The sequence below is a fragment of the Sus scrofa genome, chromosome 3 (genome assembly GCF_054392235.1).
Source record: "Sus scrofa isolate SSC_HxYL_T2T_F1_AM1 chromosome 3, Sscrofa_HxYL_maternal_Yorkshire_Landrace_v2.0, whole genome shotgun sequence".
In the NCBI taxonomy this organism is placed as follows: domain Eukaryota; kingdom Metazoa; phylum Chordata; class Mammalia; order Artiodactyla; family Suidae; genus Sus; species Sus scrofa.
In genome coordinates this window covers 21,398,642-21,420,293 of record NC_139385.1, presented here as the reverse complement: position 1 = coordinate 21,420,293, position 21,652 = coordinate 21,398,642, and the positions used below count along the sequence as shown (strand labels likewise).

At 43.4% G+C, this 21,652-nt stretch overlaps 1 protein-coding gene across 4 annotated transcripts in view; it reads left to right on the top strand.

Annotated features, from left to right (window-relative positions):
* LOC110255326 (leucine carboxyl methyltransferase 1) overlaps positions 1-233 on the top strand; it is a 45,061-nt gene extending 44,828 nt beyond the window's left edge. For all 4 annotated transcript variants that reach the window (XR_014840439.1, XM_085017170.1, XM_021086455.2 and 1 more), the window contains one exon: positions 15-233. Coding sequence is in view for 3 of the 4 variants with exons in the window: in XM_085017170.1 (XP_084873296.1) it covers positions 15-37 (23 nt within the window). In the remaining variant the exon portion in view is untranslated. The remainder of the gene's footprint in view (positions 1-14) is intronic.
* Positions 234-21,652: the final 21,419 nt, after the last annotated feature.

Genomic DNA, 21,652 nt, shown 5'->3' with positions numbered 1-21,652 from the left:
TTTCCTCCCCTCAGGTTTGAAAGAAATTACTTATTGATCTGTTCAAGATGCGTGCGGATCCAGAGCCAAAGCCACCACCCTCTCTGGAGCTGAGTCTCTGAGTTTCCCAGGCGGTGGTTAAGCCTCTGCTTCCAGTACCCCTGCCCTTGGCCGAGAGACCTCAGTTCCTGGGGTGTCTGTTCCAGTTCCTGTTCCTGTTGGCCTGTTGTTGAAATAAATTTCAGTTGCCAGTCGCCCCGTGTGTTGGTCCTCTGCCATTTATCCTTTGCTCCTCTGGATGGATTGCAGTCCACCTCTGTGTCTGCTGAAACCTAAGGTTCTGAACCCGACCTTGACCCTGGCTCACCCCTTGTCAGGCAGACTCAGTTCCTGCCCCTGCATCAGTTTTGGGATTTATTCCCGTGAGCTCTTGTTTGCAGCACCTGGCCTTGCCATTGATACCTTGACCAGATGTTGGCACTCTGCTCTACTCCCACTTCTGCCCTGGCCAGACTAGCCTGCTTAAGTCCAGGTCCTTCACCTTGGTCATTGTGGCAGGCTGGGTGGTGGCCCTCTAAAATGTCCATTCCTGATCCTCCGAACTGTGAATGTATTCACTTACATGGCAGAAGGGGCTTTGCACACATGCCTAAGGTCTTGAGATGGGAGATTATTCATGAGCATCCATATGGGCTGGATGGAATCACAAGTGTCCTTCCTTAGAAGGCCGGAGGAGTTCCTGGCATGGCTCAGCAGAAATGAATCTGACTAGTATCTATGAGGACACAGGTTTGATCCCTGGCCTCACTCAGTGGGTTAAGGATCTGAACATACTTTGTATGAGCTGTGCTGTGGGTTGCAGATGGGGGCCAGATCTGGCGTTGCTGTGGTGTAGGCTGGTAACTACAGCTCCAATTCGACCCCTAGCCTGGGAACCTCCATATGCCGCGGGAGTCACCCAAGAAAAATGACAGAAAGACAAGAACAAACAAAAAAAACCCCACCAGATCCTTTAACCCACTGAGTGAGGCCAGGGATTGAACCTGCATCCTCACGGATAACAGTCCGGTTCTTAAACCATTGAGCCACAACAAGAATTCCTGTAACCATTTTTAAAGTGTATAGTTCAGTAGCATTCAGTATATTTGCATTGTTGTGCAACCATCACCACTATCCATCTCCAAACTTTTTCATATTCCCAAATTAAATTCTTTACCCATCAAACACTAACTCCATATTTCCATGATCAGCCCCCAGTAACCATCACATTACTCTCTGACTCGATGCATTTGCTTATTCTAGGTGCCTCCTAGAGATGGAATCATACGATATTCTTTGTCTCTGGCTTAGACTTTATATAATGTCTTCAAACATCCATGTAGCCCCAGATTTTCATTCCTTTTTTGAGGCTAAATAATATTTCACTGTATGTGTATACCACATTTTTGTTATTCACTCATCCATCAGTGGACATCTGGGTGTTTCCAACCACTGGCTACTGTGAATAATGCTGCTGTGAACATTGGTCTAGAAACATTTGTTTGACTTCCTGCTTTTAGGTCTTTTCAGTATATACCCCAAAACTGAACTGCTGGATGATATGGTGATTCTATTTTTTAAGTTTTTGAGGAACCATCATATTGTTTTCCATAGTGACGGCACCATTTCACATTCCCCTCAATAATGTTCAAGGATTCTAATTTCTTTACTTCCTCATCACACTTGTTGCTTTTTTTTTTCTAATAGGTATCCTAATTGGCTGTGAAGTGGTATCTCATTGTAATTTTGTTTTGCATTTCCCTAACGATTGGTGATGTTGGGCATCTTTTCCAATATTTGTTGGTCATCTGTATATTTATAATTTTAGATCTTACATTGAGGCCTTTGATCCATTTTGAGTTAATTTTTATATATGCTATTGGGTAAAGGTCCAATTTCATTCTTTTGCATGTGTGTATCTGGTTTTCCTAGCACAATTTGCTGAGACTGTTCTTTCCCCATTAAGTAGTTTGGGCATCCTTGTCAAAAATAATTTGATCATTAATGCAGGGGAGAGTTTATTTCTGGGCTTTCTATTCTATTCCACTGGTCTATTTGTTTTTCTTTGTGCCAGTACCACACTGTTTTGATTCTTGGAGCAGTGTAGGAAGTTTCTAAATCAGGAAACATGAGTCCTCCAACTGTTTTTGTCAAGATGGTTTTGGGCTATTTGGGGTTCCTTGAGATTCCGTATGAATTTTAAGATGGATTTTTCTATTTCTGCAAAAAATGCTTGGGATTTTTGATAGGTGTTGCTTTGAATCTGTAGATGTTGAGTGGTAATGACAGCTTGACAGTATAAAGCCTTACAAACCAGGAATTTGGGATGTATTACCATTTACTTATTAAAGGCTTCTTTATTGATTTTTTTTTCACTGCACCCAAGCACGCGGAAATTCCCAGGCCAGGAATCAAACCCGCATTCCCATGGATACTAGTCAGGTTCGTTAACCACTGAGCCACGACAGGAACTCCATGGTGTATAATCCTTTTATTTATTTATTTATTTATTTTTGTCTTTTTGCCTTTTCTAGGGCCGTTTCCCATGGCATATGGAGGTTCCCAGGCTACAGGTCTAATCAGAGCTGTAGCCACTGGCCTATGCCAGCGCCACAGCCACGCAAGATCCAAATAGGCCAGCGCCACAGCCACGCAGGATCCAAACTGCATCTGCAACCTACTCCACAACTCAGGGCAATGCTGGGTCCTTAACCCACTGAGCAAGGCCAGGGATTGAACCTTCAACCTCATGGTTCCTAGTCAGATTCGTTAGCCACTGTGCCATGACAGGAACTCCTATAATTCCTTTAATACGCTGTTGAATTTGGTTTGCTGGTATTTTGTTGAGGACTTGTGCATCAGTGTTGATGAGGGATATTGGTCTGTAGTTTTTGGTGGTGGTTTTTGTCTACTTCAGTAACAGGGTGATGCTGGCCTCATAGAATGAGTTAGGAAATGCCCCCTCCTCTTCAATTTTCTGGAAGAATTTGAGGATTAGTGTTAATTCTCCTTTAAATGTTTGGTAGGATTCACCCTTGAAGCCATCTGGTCCAGATTTTTCTTAGTTGAGAGGTTTTTAATTACTGATTGAACCGCCTTACCAGTTACGAGTCAATTCATAGTTTTTGCTTCTTCATAATTCAGTCTTAGCAGTTTCTGTGTTTCTAGGAATTTGTTCATTTCATCTAGGTTATCCAGTTTGTTGGTGTGTAATTGTTCATAGCACTCCCTTTTAATCCTTTTGATTTCTGTTAAATCAGCAGTCATGTCCCCACTTTGATTTCTGATGTTACTAATTTGAGTCCTCTCTCTTTTTTTGTCAGTGCAGCTAAAAGTTTGTCAATTTGGTTGATCTTTTTGAAGAATGGGCTTTTGGTTTTGTTTATTTTTTCCTTCTGTTTCATTCATCTCTGTTCTAATCCTTATTTCCTTACTTCCACTAGCTTTGGTGTTTGTTCTTTTTCTAGCTCAAGATGCTAAATTTAGGTTGGTGGAGTTCCCATAATGGCTCAGCAGTTAACAAATCCGACTAGCATCCCTGAGGACGTGGGTTCAATCCCTGGCCTTGCTCAGTGGGTTAAGGCATTGCCATGAGCTGTGGTACAGGTCGCAGACTTGACTCAGATCCCATGTTGCTCGTTTCTGGCGTAGGCTGGAGGCTACAGCTCCCGATTAGATCCCAGCCTGGGAATTTCCATATGCTGCAGGTGCAGCCCTAAAAAGACAAAAAAAAAAAAAAAAAAAGAAATTTAGGTTGTTGATTTGAGATTTTTTATTTTTAATGTACACTTTTACAGTTACAGATTTCCCTCTTAGCACTTATTTTGCAGCATCCTGTAAGTTTCGGTATGTTATTTTTTTTATTTTCATTTGTCTCAAGGTATTTTCTAATTTCCCTTTTGATTTCTTCTGTGCCCCACTTGTTAAGAGTTTGTTGTTTATTTTCCACATATTTATAAATTTACCAATTTTCCATCTTCTTTTGGTTTCTAGTCTCCTTCTGGTGTGATAGGAAAAGATAATTTGTATTATTTCAATCTCTTTGAATTTATTAAGACTACTGTGGGAGCCTAACATAAAACCTCTCCTAGAGACTGTGTCATGTGCACTTGAGAAAAATGTGTACTTGGCTGTTGAGTGGAATGTTCTGTATATGTCTGGCAGGTGCAGTTTCTATCTCCTTATTGATCTTCTGATTGTTCTCACCATAGGCTTTTGACCCCCAAAGCTTATCTCAAAGGCTGTGTCTCCTGGAGTTCCAGCTGTGGCTCAGCAGTAACAAACCCATGAGTACACAGGTTCGATCCCTGGCCTCACTCAGTGGATTAAGGATACAGTGTTGCCATGAGCTTTAGGTTGGTGGAGTTCCCATAATGGCTCAGCAGTTAACAAAGTCACAGATGTGGCTCAGATCTCGCATTGCTGTGGCTGTGGTATAAGCTGGCAGCTGTAGCTCCAATTCAACCCCTAGCCTGGGAATGTCCATATGCCGCAGGTGCAGCCCTAAAAAGACAGCAACAACAACAAAGTCTGTGTCTTCCATTCTGCTTTTCCAGGTGCCTGTCTTCTCTCTCCTCTTTGGTGATTCACTAGCTCCTCAGAGTCAACATTTCTTTTTTTTTTTTTTTGTCTTTTTGCTATTTCTTGGGCCACTCCCGCGGCATATGGAAATTCCCAGGCTAGGGGGATCTAATCGGAGCCGTAGCCACCAGCCTACGCCAGAGCCACAGCAACGCGGGATCCAAGCCACGTCTGCAACCTACACCACAGCTCATGGCAACGCCGGATCGTTAACCCACTGAGCAAGGGCAGGGACCGAACCCGCAACCTCATGGTTCCTAGTCAGATTCGTTAACCACTTCGCCACGACGGGAACTCCTCAGAGTCAACATTTCTATTACCAAATTCATCTCTTCCCTCTCCTAAGTAGCTCTAAGTAAGCTCTGCCTTCTTTGCCAGTGAACCACTATTCCACTCAGAACCCTCAGAGCTCTGCCTTTTTTACTCAATTTTTTTTTTTCATTTTGAAAACATTTTTATTATGATTGATTTACAATGGTCTGTCAATTTTTGCTCTACAGCCAAGTGACCCAGTCATATATATATATGCATTCTTTTTCTCATATTATCCTCCATCATGTTCTATCACAAGCGCTATGATATATAGTTTCCTGTGCTGTACAGCAGGATCTCATTGTCCATCCCCTCCAAATGCAAGAGCTTTCGATTCCTAACCCCAGATTCCCAGTCCATCCCAGTCCCTCACCCCCGGCCCCTGGCAAACATGAGTCTGTTCTCCATGTCCATGATTTTTCTGTTTTGTAGGTAGATCATTTGTGCCGTATTTTAGACTCCACATATAAGTGATATCCTATGGTGTCTGTCTTTCTCTTTCTGAGTTACTTCACTCAGTACGAGAGTCTAGTTCCATCCATGGTGTTGCAAATGGCATTGTTTTGTTCTTTTTTATGGCTGAGTAGTATTCTACTGTGTGTATATACCACATCTTCCTAATCCATTCATCCATCAATGGGCATTTAGGTTGTTTCCATGTCTTGGCTATTGTGAATAGTGCTGTGATGAACATACGGGTGCATATATCTTTTTCAATGAAATTTTTGTGTAGATATATGTCCAGGAATGGGATTGCTGGGTCATATGGTAGTTCTGTATTTAGTTTTCTATATGTAGTTACTGTTTTCCATAGTGATTGTACCAATTTACATGCCCACCAACAGTGTAGGAGGGCTCCCTTTTCTCCACACCCTCTCCAGCATTTGTTATTTGTTGACTTGTTAATGATGGCCATTCTGACTCGTGTGAGGGGGTAACCTCATAATAGTTTTGATTTGCATTTCGCTAATAATTAGTGACGTTGAGCATTTTTTCATGTGCCTGCTGGCCATCTGTATGTCATCTTTGGAGAAATGTCTATTTAAGTCTTCTGTCCATTTTTCAATTGGGTTGTTTGGGTTTTTTGTTGTTGTCATTGTTGGGTTGTATGATTTTATATTTTGGAGATTAAACCTTTGTTGGTTGAGTCATTTGCACAAATTATCTCCCATTCTGTGAGTTGTCTTTTCATTTTTTTAATGGTTTCCTTTACTGTGCAGAAGCTTTGGAGTTTAATTGGGTCCCATTGGTTTATTTGTATCTTTATCATCTTTATTCTCAGAGGTGGATCAAACAAGATGTTGCTGTGATTTATGTCAAAGAGCATCCTGCCTGTATTTTCCTCTAGGAGTTTTATAGTGTCTGGCCTTACATTTATGTCTTTAATCCATTTTGAGTTCTTTTTTGTGTATGGTGTTAGACAATGTTCTAATTTCACTCTCTTACATGCAGTTGTCCAGTTTCCCTAGCACCATTTATTAAAGACACTATCTTTCCTTCACTGTATGTTCTTGCCTCCTTTGTCATAGATTAATTGAGTATAGGTGTTTGGGTTCATTTCTGGGCTTTCTATCCTATTCCATTGATCTGTGTTTCTGTTTTGTGCCAGTACCATACAGTTCTGATGACTGTAGCTTTGTAGTAGAGTCTGAAGTCAGGGAGCCTGGTTTCTCCAGTTCCCCTTTTTCTTTTCAATATTGCCTTGGCTATTCAAAGTCTTGCGTGTTTCCATACAAATTTTAAAATATTTGTTCTAGTTCTGTAAAGAATGTCTTTGGTAATTTGATAGAGATTGCATTGTATCTGTAGATTGCCTTAGGTAGTATTGTCATTTTGACTAAATCGATTCTTCCCATCCAAGAGCATGGTATCTTTTTCCATCTATTTGTGTCTTCTTTGATTTTTTTCATCAGTGTCTTACAGTTTTCAGAGATAGGTATGTTGTCTCTTTAGGTAGAATTTATTCCTAGGTATTTTATTCTTTTTGATGCAGTGGTAAGTGGGACTGTTTCTCTGGTTTCTCTTCCTGTTCTTTCATTGTTAGTATATAGAAATGGAATAGATTTCTGTGTATTAATTTTGTATCCTGCGAATTTACCAAATTCATTGATGAGCTCTAATAGTTTTCTGGTAGTGTCTTTAGGATTTTCTAGGTATAATATCATGTCATCTGCAAACAGTAATAGTTTTACTTCTTCCTTTCCAATTTAGATTCCTTTTATTTCCTTTTCTTCTCTGATTGCCATGGCTAGGAGTTCCAGGACTAAGTTGAAAAACATTGGTGAAAGAGGACATCCTTGTCTTGTTCCTGATCTTAGTGGAAATGCTTTCAGTTTTTCACCATTGAGAATGATGTTAGCTATGGGTTCATCATAAATGAGGTAGTTCCCCTCCATGCCCACTCAATGGAGAGTTTTGTTTTTGTTTTTGTTTTTTGTCTTTTTGCCTTTTCTAGGGCCGCTCCCGTGGCATATGGAGGTTCCCAGGCTAGGGGTCCAATCGGAGCTGCAGCTGCCAGCCTACACCAGAGCCACAGCAATGCAGGATCCGAGCTGCGTCTGCGACCTACGCCACAGCTCACGGCAACATGGGATTGTCAACCCACTGAGCAAGGCCAGGGATCGAACCTGCAACCTCATGGTTCCTAGTCAGATTCGTCAACCACTGAGCCACGATGGGAACTCTGGAGAGTTTTTATCAGGAATGTGGGTTGGATTTTGTCTAAAGTTTTTTCTGGATCTGTTGAAATGATCATACGGTTTTTATTTTTCAGTTTGTTGATGTGGTGTATCACATTGATAGCGTTGCAGATATTGAAGAATCCTTGTATCACTGGGATAAATCCTACTTGATCATGGTGTATGATCTTTTTAATGTATATTTGTATGTGGTTCGCTAATATTTTGTTGAGGATTTTTGCATCTATGTTCATCAGTGATATTGGCCTATAATTTTCTTTTTTCGTGGTATCTTTGTCTGGTTTTGGTGTCAGGGTAATGGCTTCATAGAATGAGCTTGGGAGTGTTCTTTCCTCTGCAATTTTCTGGAAAAGTTTCAAAAGAAGAGATGTTAACTCTTCTCTGAATGTTTAGCATGAAGCCATCAGGTCCTGGACTTTAGGTTTTTTGTTTTTTTTAATGGCTGCCTCTGTGGCATGTGGAAGATCCCACACTAGGGGTCAAATCAGAGCTGCAGCCAGATCCTTAACCCACTGAGCAGGACCAGGGACCGAACCCACATCCTCACAGACACTATGTCAGGTTCTTAACCCCACTAACCACAATGGGAACCCCTCCCTACTTTTTCCTGTCCTCCTCAACTGGGTGGCCACATTCTATTGATTTTTTTCAACCACGATGATTTCTTGTAACCATCTCCCCTATCCTGCTGCCAGCCCACTTCAGCCTTCCACACTTAGCCTTTCAGACTGTCATTCTCAACCTCCTGCCTCCCAGTCTCCCACAGCCAGCCTGTCCTTCCTAACCCTGAGCACCTTCCTACAGCCAAAGGCTGTCAGGGCTCCTTGCTTAGCAACTTACCCAACTCTTAGCCAGGCAAGGATATTGCTCCAGGATGGAACCTTAGCCTACATTTACGGTCTTGTTCTCCAGTTGCCTGACACTGGGTCTCACCTGCTGCTAGTCTCTCTCCTTGCCCTGTGCTTTCCTTAGGATTCATCCCAGCAGAGCTGCCCACCTTCAAAGCCCATTCCAGATGTTGACGGCCTGGTCCCTTTCTCCCTTTCATCATGATGTTGCTATTAGATGCAAGAAGAGATGAACAAGATAGACATATTAGAAATGCCCTTAAAAACCTTCCATTCTTCTGGAGAAGACGGACAGTTAAAGTTGTCTTGCCATAAAGCATAGCAGGTAGCATGTGGGAAAGCCATGGATTTACCTAACAAGAGCAGCTCAGCCATTCAAAACCGGTCAAAGAGGTTTGGGGGAGGAAAAGTCCCATAAAGAGGAGACGGAAGAGTGGCCTCAGCATGTGCGAGAGAGCTGCCTCTGTGCCACCCATGATCACCAACTGATACTTGTGTTTCTAATTGCCTTACTTGTATTAACTTATCCTGCCCTTATGACAACTCCGTCATATCCTGTTTTTATCCTCATTTTTAATGAGGAAATCAGGGCCAATGGGGATTTTGTAATTCATTCAGCCGTCTAGCCAGTAAATGATGGAACTGGATTTGAAACCAGGCAAGTTGGCTCTAGAACTTGTGCTTTTGTTTATATATATATATATCCCTTCTCCCCTTGCCCCAGTCAGCACATAAAAATTCCCCATCACTATTGCTTGAGGATGTGGTTGCCCTGGTGCCTCAGTTCCTTATTTCTGATACATTTTACATTTATTAAACTGGCTTATTTCCCATTTGGGGGCTGCCCTAGGTGCCATTGATGAAGAGTGATCTTTTTCTTCAAAACCTTAGGCTTTTGAATATATAGTAGCAGAAATGACATTGTAGGAGTTCCCTGGTGGCCTTGCAGGTTGAGGATCTGATGTTGTCACTGCTGTGGCTTGTGTTCGATCTGTGGCCCAGGAACTTCTGCATGGTGTAGGTCAAAAAAAATGACATTATAAACAACAACAACAACAAAAACCCACTACCACTGAGTTACCATATGATCCAGCAATCCCACTCCTGGGCATATATCTGGAAAAGATGAAAACTCTCATTTGAAAAGATACAAGCACCCCAATATTCATAGCAGCATTGTTTACAGTAGCTAAGGCATGGAAGCAACCTAAATGTCTCTCAATAGAGGAATGGATAAAAAAGATGTGGTGTGTGTGTGTGTGTATACGCAAAATGGGCTATTACTCAGCCGTAAAAAAGAATGAAATAATCCCATTTGCAGCAACATGGCTGGACCTATAGATTATCATACCGAGTGAAGTAAGAGAAAGACAGATATCATATGATATCATTTATAAGTGGGATCTAAAAAAATGAAACGAGAACATATTTACAAAACACAAATAGACTCATAGGAAACTCAAGGTAACCAAAGGAGGAGGTGAGGAGGAGTAAATTAGTAGTTTGGAATTAACAGATACACACTACTATCTATAAAATATATGGGCAATAGGGACCTACTGTCTAAGCACAGAGAACTATATTCAATATCTTGTAATAACCTATAATGGAAAGAATCTGAAAAAAAATTAAAAACTGAATCACTTTGCTGTACACCTGAAATTAACACAGCATTGTAAACCAACTGTACTTCCATAAAAAAAGGAAAAACAAAACCAAAGACAACCCCAAAAACACCACCACCACCAGTGCTTATCTAGAATACCTTGTTTCAACAATAGAATTTTCTTTTTCCTAATTTTTAGGGCTGCACCTGTGGCACATGGAGGTTCCCAGGCGAGGGGTCTAATTGGAGCTGTAGCCACCAGCCTATGCCAGAGCCACAGCAACATGGGATCCAAGCTGTGTGTGTGACCTACACCACAGCTCATGGGAACACTGGATCCTTAACCCACTGAGCCAGGCCGGGGATCGAACCTGCCACCTCATGGTTCCTAGTCAGATTCGTTTCCACTGCGCCACGATGGGAACTCCAGCAATAGAGTATTGATTGAAGGATATCTTCAAGGACCTGCGGTTTCTCTTTGTGCTCTGTCTTCCTTGGTATGTTGGCTTTCAGTTTTGTTTAACAAAAAATTAAAATCAAAGTAGGTGCTAGAACATCAGGCATCACAACTTCATTCATGGTAGGAAAAAAGATAGGTCTTTTCTTTAGCAGTTTCTCTCTCTCTTTTTTTTTTCTTTTTTCTTTTTATTTTCTTTTTTCTTTTTCTTTTTTTTTTCTTTTTCTTTTTTTCTTTTGGTTATTCTCACAGCATGCAGAAGTTCTTGGGCCAGGGATCCAACCCACACCGCAGCAGCAACCTGAGCCACAGCCGTGACAGTGCCAGATCCTTAACGCACTGACTCACACGAGAACTCCTGGATGTCTCTATGTTTTAATTTTATTTACTTATTTACGCAGCACCCACGGCATGAGGATTTCCCAGGCCAGGGACCGAACCTGCACCACAGCAGTGACCCAAGCTGCTGCAGTGACACTAGATCCTTAACCCACTGAGCCGCAGGAGAACTCCTTCTATCTTTTCATCCAAAATAGAATTGTTCCCAAATATGTTTGTCTCATAATAAGAGCTGGGTAGGATTTCCAGATAACATGCAGGATGCCCAGTTAAATTTGAATTTCTGGTAAACAGCAGATTGATTTTTGTTGTTGTTGTTGTGGTACATGTGTCCTATGGGAAATTAAGATTTAACTGGGAGTCCTCTATTTTTATTTGTTAAATTTGGCAACACTAGAACTTGGTCTACTTGCAAGAGGGGGGTGGGAAATAGAATAGCTGGCCTTCTGGCTTTTATAAATTCAAGACGGGCCAGAGAGAAAGAAACTGGAATGCTTTCAGATCATCCGCCACGCTGTGTGGAGTCATTTTAATAATGTTTGCTCTACCGCCCAGGGAATATTTTTGCGTCATATCAGAAACTTTATGAGGTCCAAAGCAGAGTCTAACTAAATTTTCATCTTAGGCTTTTTTACTTTCTCTTTTTTTTTTTTTTTTTTGAGGGGGGAGGAAGGCGTGGCATGGATGGGTCATGACTAAAATGCCTCTCGTGGGCAGGGTATATGATTTTATTCTGCTTTACTTTTTTGTATCCTCCTGTTCCACAAAAAGAATTGAGATGGCTAATAACACTCCATCAACACAAAAAGGCAAAAATACATGCTCTGGGGAGATGGAACATGAGTTTTTTCAAAAGAGCCGACAGATGTATAAATTTTGTCTCACACAGGTACTGAAAGTGGGCTACAAATTGACTTCCCCAGAGTCCTCAGAAGGATTGAAATACGATTCAGGTCCCATAAAAATCACAGCCAGGCTCCTACTCAAGAGAGACACAGCTCTTCTGACACAGAGATGCAGGAAGCTTGCCCTGAGCATCCTCAGTAGGATCTCCAAGCATCCTCATTGGGATCTCAGAGCATCTTCAGTGGGATATCTGGGCATCCTCAGTGGGATATACGGGCATCCTCAGTGGGATATATGGGCATCCTCAGTAGGATCCCTGAGCATCTTCAGTGGGATAAATGAGCATCCTCAGTGGGATAAATGGGCATCCTCAGTGGGATCTCTGTGAATGCTTGGGACTTGGCTTTGGGGCTACTGCTCCAGGGTCCCTTGATGCCAACCAATGACCAAAGGGAAATTCCAAAACAAATAAGGCCAAAACAACACTGTCCAGTTAGAGAGCTCTGGCTCACTAGAGTTGATACCAGAGTAGACTTTAGAATATCTGGGGGAAAGAAAAGGCCTGTGGAACAGACTATGTAAACATTGCCTCTCCAAGCTGGACATTATTTATTTTGTTTTTTTCTTTTTGCAGCCGCACCTGTGGCACATGGACGTTCCCAAGCTAGGGGTCGAATTGGGGTCACAGCTCCACACGTGATATCATAAGATGTTTGTCATTCACGGTCTGACCATCTTCACTTAGTATGATCATCTCTAGGTCCATCCATGTTGTACTTACACGTGGAATCTAAAAAAAGGAATACAAGCGAACTTATTTGCAGAACAGAAACAGACTCACAGATTTGAAAACAAACTTAGGGCTACCAAAGAGGACAGGTGGTGGATGGGTATGGACTGGGGGTTTGGGATTGGCACATGCACACTGAGGGGCAGGGAATGATTGGCCAGTGGGGACCTGCGATATAGCACAGGGAACTCTATCCAATATTCTGTGATCATCTATGAGTATACAGCAGAAATGGCCACAACCTTGTAAATCACCTCTACGTCAGTAAAACTTTAAAAAATGAAAATCATACAGCACCAGGAACTCTATCTAGTCACTTACAATGGAGCGGGATGGAGGATAATGTGAGAAAAAGAATGTATGCATGTAGGTGTGTCTAGGTCACTTTGCTGTCCAGTAGAGAATTGACAGAACACTGTAAAACCAGCTGTAATGGAAAACATTAAAATCATTTAAAAATGTAAAAAAGATTCTCTTCAATACAAAGCGAGTATAAACAAATACAAAATGAAAAAGCAATAAAACAAAAAACAACAACGGACTTCCTGTCGTGGCTCAGTGGTTAACAAATCCGTTTAAGAATCATGAGGTTGCGGGTTCGGTCCCTGGCCTTGCTCAGTGGGTGAAGGATCCGGTGTTGCCGTGAGCTGTGGTGTAAGGTCGCAGACGCAGCTTGGATCCTGTGTTGCTATGGCTCTGTTGCAGGCTTGGCAGCTACAGCTCCAATTCGACCCCTAGCCTGGGAACCTCCATATGCCGCAGGTGTGGCCCTAGAAAAGACGAAAAGACAGGAAAAAAAAAAAAATGCTCCTGAGGGCCAGCCAGGTGTAGGGGCTACGGGTTATCAGAGGAGAATGAAATAGCCCATTCTAGAGGCAGAGCTTCATTCAGGGGAGATGCTTCCAGTATCCAGGGGACCCTTCCACACCCTTCCTTAAAACCCTAATCCTTTCCATGGCGCCCAAGATGCAAGGCCCTGCGTGTTCCAGCCTCTCCTCGCCCCTCCTTCCTCCCTCCACGACCTCCTTCTAGCTCTGCCTTCCTTCTTTCCCTCCACCTACCAAACTCTGTCTTTGCCACAGGGCCCTGCAGTCAGGGTGGTAAGAATCACGGGATTGGATGGAATTCCCGCTGTGGGGCAGCAGGAACCCGGGAGCGCTGGGGTGCAGCTTCAATCCCCAGCCCCGCACAGTGTGTTAAGGATCCGGTGTTGCCTCTGATCCTGGTCCCTGGTCTGGGAACTTCATATGCCGAGGGGAGCCCCCCCCCCCGAAAAAAGAATCATGGGATTGGAGGAGTTCCCATTGTGGTGCAATGGAAGGAAACTTATTATCCATGAGGAGTGGGTTTGATCCCTGGCCTTGCTCAGTGGGTGGGGGATCCAGCATTGCCATGAACTGTGGTCACAGACACAGCTCAGATCTCGCTTGCTGTGGCTGTGACTGTGGCGTAGGCCTCAGCTGTAAGTCTGATTCACCCCTAAATCCACATGCTGTGGGTGCAGCCCTAAAAAGCAAAAAACAAACAAACAAACAAACAAACATGGGATTGGAGATACATGAAATGTAGCCAGTGATCAACACTCAAATTCCTTGGTTTATTGCCCATGATTAGCACACAGCACAGGTTAAAGCAGGGAAAAGAGGGTGTGGAACCACCCCAAGAAGTCCTGGAAGGAGGCATCTCAGCCCAAGAGCAGCTGTCTCCCAGCCAGCTTCGGGTTTCCGCTGCCTTCTGCTCCAACAGGGCCACGGCAGCCTCCGTGCGGAGCAGCACCCAGGAGCCAGGCGTTGGGTCCTCCAGCAGAGACTTCAAGTCATGTGGCTCAGTGGGCTCTTTCTAAGTAACAGTTCCCAGGGCAAGGTAAGCAGTTCAAAATGGAGTCACAGTGGCTCCTGTTCTAGTCCATCACATTCCTTTTTCTTTTCCTCTTTTATTTTTATTTTTTATTTTTACCATGGACCCTGCGGCATGTGAAGTTCCCAGGCTAGGGGTCCACTGGAGCTGCAGCTGCTGGTCTACACCACAGCCACAGCAACACCGCATCCAAGCTGCATCTGCAACCTACCCCGGCAGCTCAAGGCAACGTCAGATCATTAACCCCCACTGAAAGAGGCCAGGGATCGAACCTGCCTCCTCATGGAGACACAGTCGGGTCCTTAACCCGCTGAGCCACAAGGGGAACTCCCTTCCCGTCACATTTCTTTTCTGTCCCTCTAAGATGCTCCCAGCCCTGCAGTGAACGTTTCAAAACAACCAATGTGGGCATTCACTTTGGCCACTGTGACTCCATTTTGAACTGCTTAACACAGCTTAAATGCTGTGACATCAGATGAGTAGGACTCATCATAACAGAAAAGGAATCACATCATAACACAGCCTCTGCTGGCCTTTGCACCTGCTGTTCCCTTTCCTGACTCAGCCTTAGCCCTTAAAGTTGAGACATCACCTCCCCATCACTCTGTGTAAACTTCCTCCGGGGTTGTAACATGACATCCTGTGTTTTCTTTTTATAAAGTCTTTATGGTCCTTGCCTGAACTTGTCATCGTTTTATTCATTCCGCAAGCATTTATCAAGCATGTCCTATGTAGCAGGCACTGAGAGACAGTGGGGCAAGTGAACCAATAAACCACAATAATTACAGGGCTCATGTGACTCAAGTGACTCCAGATGACTCAAGATTGTCACGGTGTGAAAGATGATGCAACCCTACCTTTATCAACACATTTGATTTTTTTATTATTATTATTTTATTTTCTTTCTTTTTCTCTTTCTTTTTTTTTTTTTTTTTTTGCTTTTTAGGGCCATACCTGAGGCATGTGGAGGTTTCCAGGCTAGGAGTCGAATCAGAACTGCACCTGCCAGCCTACGCCACAGCCACAGCCACAGTGGCACTGGATCCGAGCCGCATCTGAGACCTACACCTACACTGCAGCTCCACAGCAACGCCAGATCTTTAACCCACTGAGTGGGGCCAGGGATCGAACCCGCAGCCTCTTGGATTCTAGTCGGGTTTGTTACCAATGAACCACAGTGGGAACTCCAATGCATTTAATTTTTAACTACAAAAACATTGGGATTCAGATATGGGGGGACTCAGGAACTCTCCCCAGGGATGGACACCCCAACAAGTTAGGAACACGGTTCCGAACCGACATTGGGCTCTTGTTTCACATTAGTCAACTTAAGGACCAGCACAAGAGGAAAAAAAAAAAAAATGTCTCCAGTAGCAACAAGTCTTGCAAGAAGGTAGGTGCTGGTTAAGTGAGGGCGCCTTTCAAGGCCAGACCCGTCGAATCCCTGGAGGGACAGGCAGACAAGTTGGGAAACAAGATCCAAGATCTTGCTAAGCTCGATGCTGGAGAAATCAGCCTGCCCTGTCTGCAAATAGAACCTGCTAAACTCAGCGGTCAAGTGAGTAATAAATTGACCCGGGAGAGCTCCGGGAACTCAGGTAAGGCCCATTGTTCTGGTTTCATCCTCCCATTGTTTCCCAGTTGCGGAGGAGTTTGGGTGCTGGGGGCTGAAACCTCTGGGTGCATCGTGGCTTCCAGACGGCAGAGGAGGGGGAATTTATAAAGACCCAAAGCCTTTTTTTTTTTTTTTTTTGGTCTTTTTAGGGCTGCACCCCACAGCATATGGAGATTCCCAGGCTGGGGGTTGAATCAGAGCTGCACCTGCCAGCCTATACCACAGCCACAGCAACGCAGGATATGAGCCGCATCTGTGACCTACCCCACAGCTCACAGCAATGCTGGATCCTTAATCCACTGAGTGAGGCCAGGCCTCAAACCTGCGTCCTCATGGCTGCTAGTCAGATTCATTTCCACTGACCCCTGATGGGACCTCCTGAGAATTTAGAGATACAAGGAGATGGGACTCATGAAGGAAGTGAGAAGTGGGGCTAGTCCTTGAGTGGGAACCAGGGGATGGGACCTTGATAAGATCAAACTGAAAGGAACGTTCAATGAAACCACACAAACACATTGGAAAAGGAGGCACAAAGGGTAGCTTTTCCCTGGTGCTGGTGATGAGATTAGATTAGATTGCAAAGCACGGCCATAGGACTTCTGGAGTCTCTTTCTCCACTCCTTGAATCAGGAGTGGCCAATGGGACGATAAGAAACAAGAGGCGCGCAACTTGACCGGTGCCTGTGCATTGGGGTTCATCTTCCCTTCCTCTTCTTGGGAAACCACTGTGGTGACCACATGGAGGATAAGTCCGGGGTTGGCCTGTTGGATGAGAAGATGATGCAGCGCTGACCTGCACTGTCCAGAGGAGGCCCTTTCCAGACCCAGGACCCAGTCAACTCGCCAGCTGACCACAGATGTTCAAAGGAAGCCAGAAGAACTGCCCAACTGCCTTGCAGAATCATGAGTTAAATGCACGGTTCTTGTTTTAAGCCATGACATGTGGGAATACTTTGCCACCCCTCAGTAGCTAACCAGTCCAGGTCGGGGAGCAGGTTGGGGAGAAGAAGGTGCATCATTGGTGGATTGGTTGCTTCCTTAATGCTTATTGTGTGTCCAGCTGTGTTCAGATTTAACGATGCAAGGGCAGGGGTCTCTACATTCACAGAGCACCAGCCGGCAGTGGCCTCTGATAAAAGGCTTGGTCATTTCAGTGTCTTGTGTGAGTCCAGGTGGGTGCTAGGGGCGGTACCAGGTGGGGGTGGGGTGGGGGGAGAGATGTGTCAGCTGAGATCTGAGGAAGTGCCAGGAGAGCAGGACGCGAGGGGTTGGAGGAGATGAAAAAGGGAAAGAAGGGAGTTCCTGGAGTTCCCGTCGTGGCGCAGTGGTTAACGAATCCGACTAGGAACCATGAGGTTGTGGGTTCAGTCCCTGCCCTTGCTCAGTGGGTTAAGGACCCGGCATTGCCATGAGCTGTGGTGTAGGTTGCAGACTCGGTTAGGATCCCAAGTTGCTGTGGCTCTGGTGTAGGCTGGCGGCTATGGCTCTGATTAGACCCCTAGCCTGGGAACCTCCATATGCTGTGGGAGCAGCCCTAGAAAAGGCAAAAAGACAAAAAAAAAAAAAAAAAAAAAAAAAAAGGGAGTTTCTGACTGGAGCGCAGGATGCCCTGAGGGGAGGCTGGAACCAGGTGCTGTGAAGGGGCACACGCTTCTCACGGGGAGTCACAGAGCTGCCCCCCCTCCCCCCGGGCACTCGCAAGGATGCTTCTAAGGCATCCATCCCCAATGGAAGTGCTGTTGCCCCCTACGGGGCCAAAATCAGTTCTCGGCGGGTGGGTTGTAGCCCTCCAAGAGCCACAGTACATAACAGGTATGATATGTATCTGCGGTATTGAAACCTAATGGAGGGGTGATTAAGAAGAAAAAAATGGGAATTCCCATCATGGCTCAGTGGTTAACAAACCCAACTAGTATCATGAGGACGGGGGTTCAATCCCTGGCCTCGCTCAGGGAGTTAAGGATCTGGTGTCGTCGTGAGCTGTGGTGTAGTTCGCAGAACGGCTCGGATCCTGCGTTGCTGTGGCTGTGGTGTAGGCTGGAAGCTGTAGCTCTGATTTGACCCCTAGCCTGGGAACCTCCGTATGCCATGGGTGCGGCCCTAAAAAAAAACAAAAAACCAAAAAACCAAAAAAAAAAAAAAAAAAAAAAGGCAGAAGAAGAAGAAAGAGAAAATGGCTAAAAAGTCTCCATAGAGGGGGAATCATGCAAAAAGGTGGAGAAATACTGTTTTCAGGGAATTTACTTCCAGATCCTCACCCCATGCAACCTGCTCTCTTTCTCCAAGGCCCTCCTCCTACTTCTAGGGAGAGTGTCCTTCTCCCTCATCCTGAATCTTTAACTGCTGTTTTGTCCTGGAAGTTGAAACCTGGGGTGGAGGAACAATGAGAAATACTGGATGGACACTGAGAGAGTGAATAAGTAATAATAATAATAATAATAAATAATGACCAAGTATCAAATCTTTTTTTTAGATTCAAAGGAGTCTTTGCTTTCAAGAAAATTGAAGGGGGATATAATAGTTTGTCAGTATTCTTACATTTAAAAAAAGCAATAGGCTTTAAAAAGAAGATGTGGTACATAGTATACACAATGGAATACTACTCAGCCCTAAAAAAGACAAAATAATGCCATTTGCAGCAACATGGCTGGAACTAGAGAGTCTCATACTGAGTGAAGTCAGTCAGAAAGAGAAAGACAAATACCATATGATATCACTAATATGTGGAATCTAAAAGAAGGCACAAATTATTCTATCTACAGAACAGAAGCAGATTACAGATAGGGAGAGTGGACTTGTGGTTGCCAGGGGGGAGGGGGGGAGGAAGAAGGACGGATGAGGAGTGTGGGGTTAGTAGATGTGAACTATTATATGTAGAATGGATAAATAATGAGGTTCTACTGTACAGCACAGAGAACTCTCTCCAGGCTCTTGGGATAGAACATGATGGAAGATGGTACAAGAAAAAGAATATATATATATATGCATGACCGAGTCGCTTTGCTGTACAGCAGAAATTTACACAACATTGTAAATCAACTACACTATTTAAAAAGATAAAAATATATTTAAAGAATAGGTTTTCAGCATATAAATCAAAAGGTGTTCAAAGGTTTGCTGTAGAAAACCTCTTCCCGTGCCCTTTGTCTGTTTTTGTGAACGATTTCTCCATGTCTACATCTATAAAAATGAAAACATGGAAATTGAATTGATATCAAATGCTGTCATGTAGAAATAAGCCATAGTCATCATGGAATACATGAAACTCATTGAATGAATAAGTAAAACCTGCTCTATTCATCTCATTTAAAGAGGAATTTCCAATAAAAATTTATTTTTTATCTTTAATCAGTAATTATCAACATGTGTAGTACCGTAGGGTTATACTAATCAAGGGTCTACGACTAATAATTGTAATGACAACTCGATCCAGAGGGAATAAAATTAGTATTTGGAGCCGCTGGTCACAGACAATTTATAAAACTATTTCTCTCTCATCAATCTCTTTCTCTGCGTATATATAAGATATATATACTCTAGGAGTTCCTGCTGTGGCACAATGGGTTAAGAATCCAACTGCAGTGGCTCAGGTCACTGCAGAGGTGTGCATTCGATCTCCAGCCTGGCACAGTGGGTTAGAGGATCTAGCACTGCCGAAGCTGTGGTGTAGTTTGCAGCTGTGGCTCAGATTCAGTCCTTGGCTTGGGAACTTCCATATGCTGTGGATGCAGCCATTAAAAAAAAAAAAAAAAAAAAATTAAAACCTATGTAGGGTGTTCCTGTTGCGGCTCAGTGGGTTAAGAATCCGATTAGTATCGGCGAGGATGAGGGCTTAATCCTTGGTCTCGCTCAGTGGGTTAAGGATCCGGCACTGCCATGAGCTGTGGTATGGGTTGCAGACGTGTCTCGGATCTGGCATTGCTGTGGCTCTGGTGTAGGCTGGCAGCTACAACTCTCATTGGACCCCTAGCCTGGGAACCTCCATATGCTGCAGGTGCAGCCCTAAAAAGAAAAACAAACAAAAAAACCCTCTGTGTGTATAATATGTAATTTTGTTTGGGAGAGCTATGATAGAGTAATAAATAAAAAATCTTGAGCTTAAAAAAGTCAGGGCGGAGGTGCTTAAGTAGAATGAAAATGCACGTTCAAGGGGTAACAGCTACCATGGAAAATTTCTATCTGCTTAAGATGATTTGTTTATTTTAAAAGTAGATTCTGAGTGGATATCAAAGTGGCTACGGTATCTGCATGCCATTGTGTACCTTTGAAAGAATGACCCAATGGTCTTAAAACTACAATGTTTATAATATACTGGATATACCTTCTCTGCAACTACAACCCACATATATGCAAACATATCCTTTAAAAAACCACACAAAAGCAGTCATGCCCTAGATGCTATAATTTAGTTTGTTTTTCTTCATTTTATGAAACATTTATATTTTCATTTAGAAAACTTAGCGATTTTTCCATATGAATAACGTATACGATTACCTCATTTTTATCAGCTTGGTTTAGATGTTGCAAGATATATTCAACTCCTGATGGACATTTCAATAATTTCTCTTTATTTATTTATTTGGTTAGTTATTATTATTTTTTCTTTTTTAGGGCCACACCTGAGGCATTTGGAAGTTCCCAGGCTAGGGGTCGATTTGGAGCTGCAGCTGCTGTCCTCTGCCACAGTAACAGCAATGTAGGATCTGAGCTGCATCTGCTACCTACGTGGCAGTTTGTGGCAACGCCAGATCCTTAACCCCCTGAGCAAAGCCAGGGATTGAACCTGCATCTTCGTGGAGACAAGTTTAGGTTCTTAACCTGCTGAGCCACAATGGGAACTCCTCATCTTTTATTTTTATATCCAGCCTTGCAACTGATACCTCTGAACATATATGCTGGGAAGTCTTTGCGCATTTATCTGAAGAGTCAATTTTTTAGCAGTGACATTGCTGGATCAGAGGGACTGTATTTTACATTTCGAGAAATGCTCCCCCAATTTTCTTCAAATAGATTGGAATTTCCACTAGTGGGGTTTGAAAGCATCAGTTTTTCACATCTCTGTCAGTCCAGGAAAAAATATAAAATGCCCAATTGGCTTAAAAAAAAAAAAAAAAAAGAAGAAGAGCTTGTTTTGATTTTCATTCCTGTAAGTAAGTTTAAGCCATAATAAGTGAGGTTGAGCAAATTTTCATAGATTCATCAGCCATTCCTTATCAATATCTGCCTTATTAAAAACTGCATTGTCCTTTTCTTATTAATGTATGAGTACTTTGTCGATTGGGAAATTAATGAACCCTTCGTCAATCACAGGTGAGGCAAATATTTTCCTCTATAGTTTACTCTGTTTTTCGTCTTTGTGTGCGTGTGTTTGTCTCTCGATGTTTTGTGTTTTCAATAAAATCTTGATCAAATTAAGCCTTTTTTTTTTTTTTTTCATGGCCTCCTGTATTCCCCCATTCAGTTTGGGCTGCCCCCATCCGACAGACCGAAAGCGCAAGGATGCTTTGTTCTTGCATCTGGAGTGGACACGTGACAGGAACTGCTCCAGGCCTGTCAAATAGATGCATTCAAAAAATTAAGCCATGGACTTCCTGTCGTGGCTCCGTGGAAACAAATCTGACTATCCATGAGGCTGAAGGTTCGATCCCTGGCCTCGCTCAGGGAGTGAAGCATCTGGCCAGGAG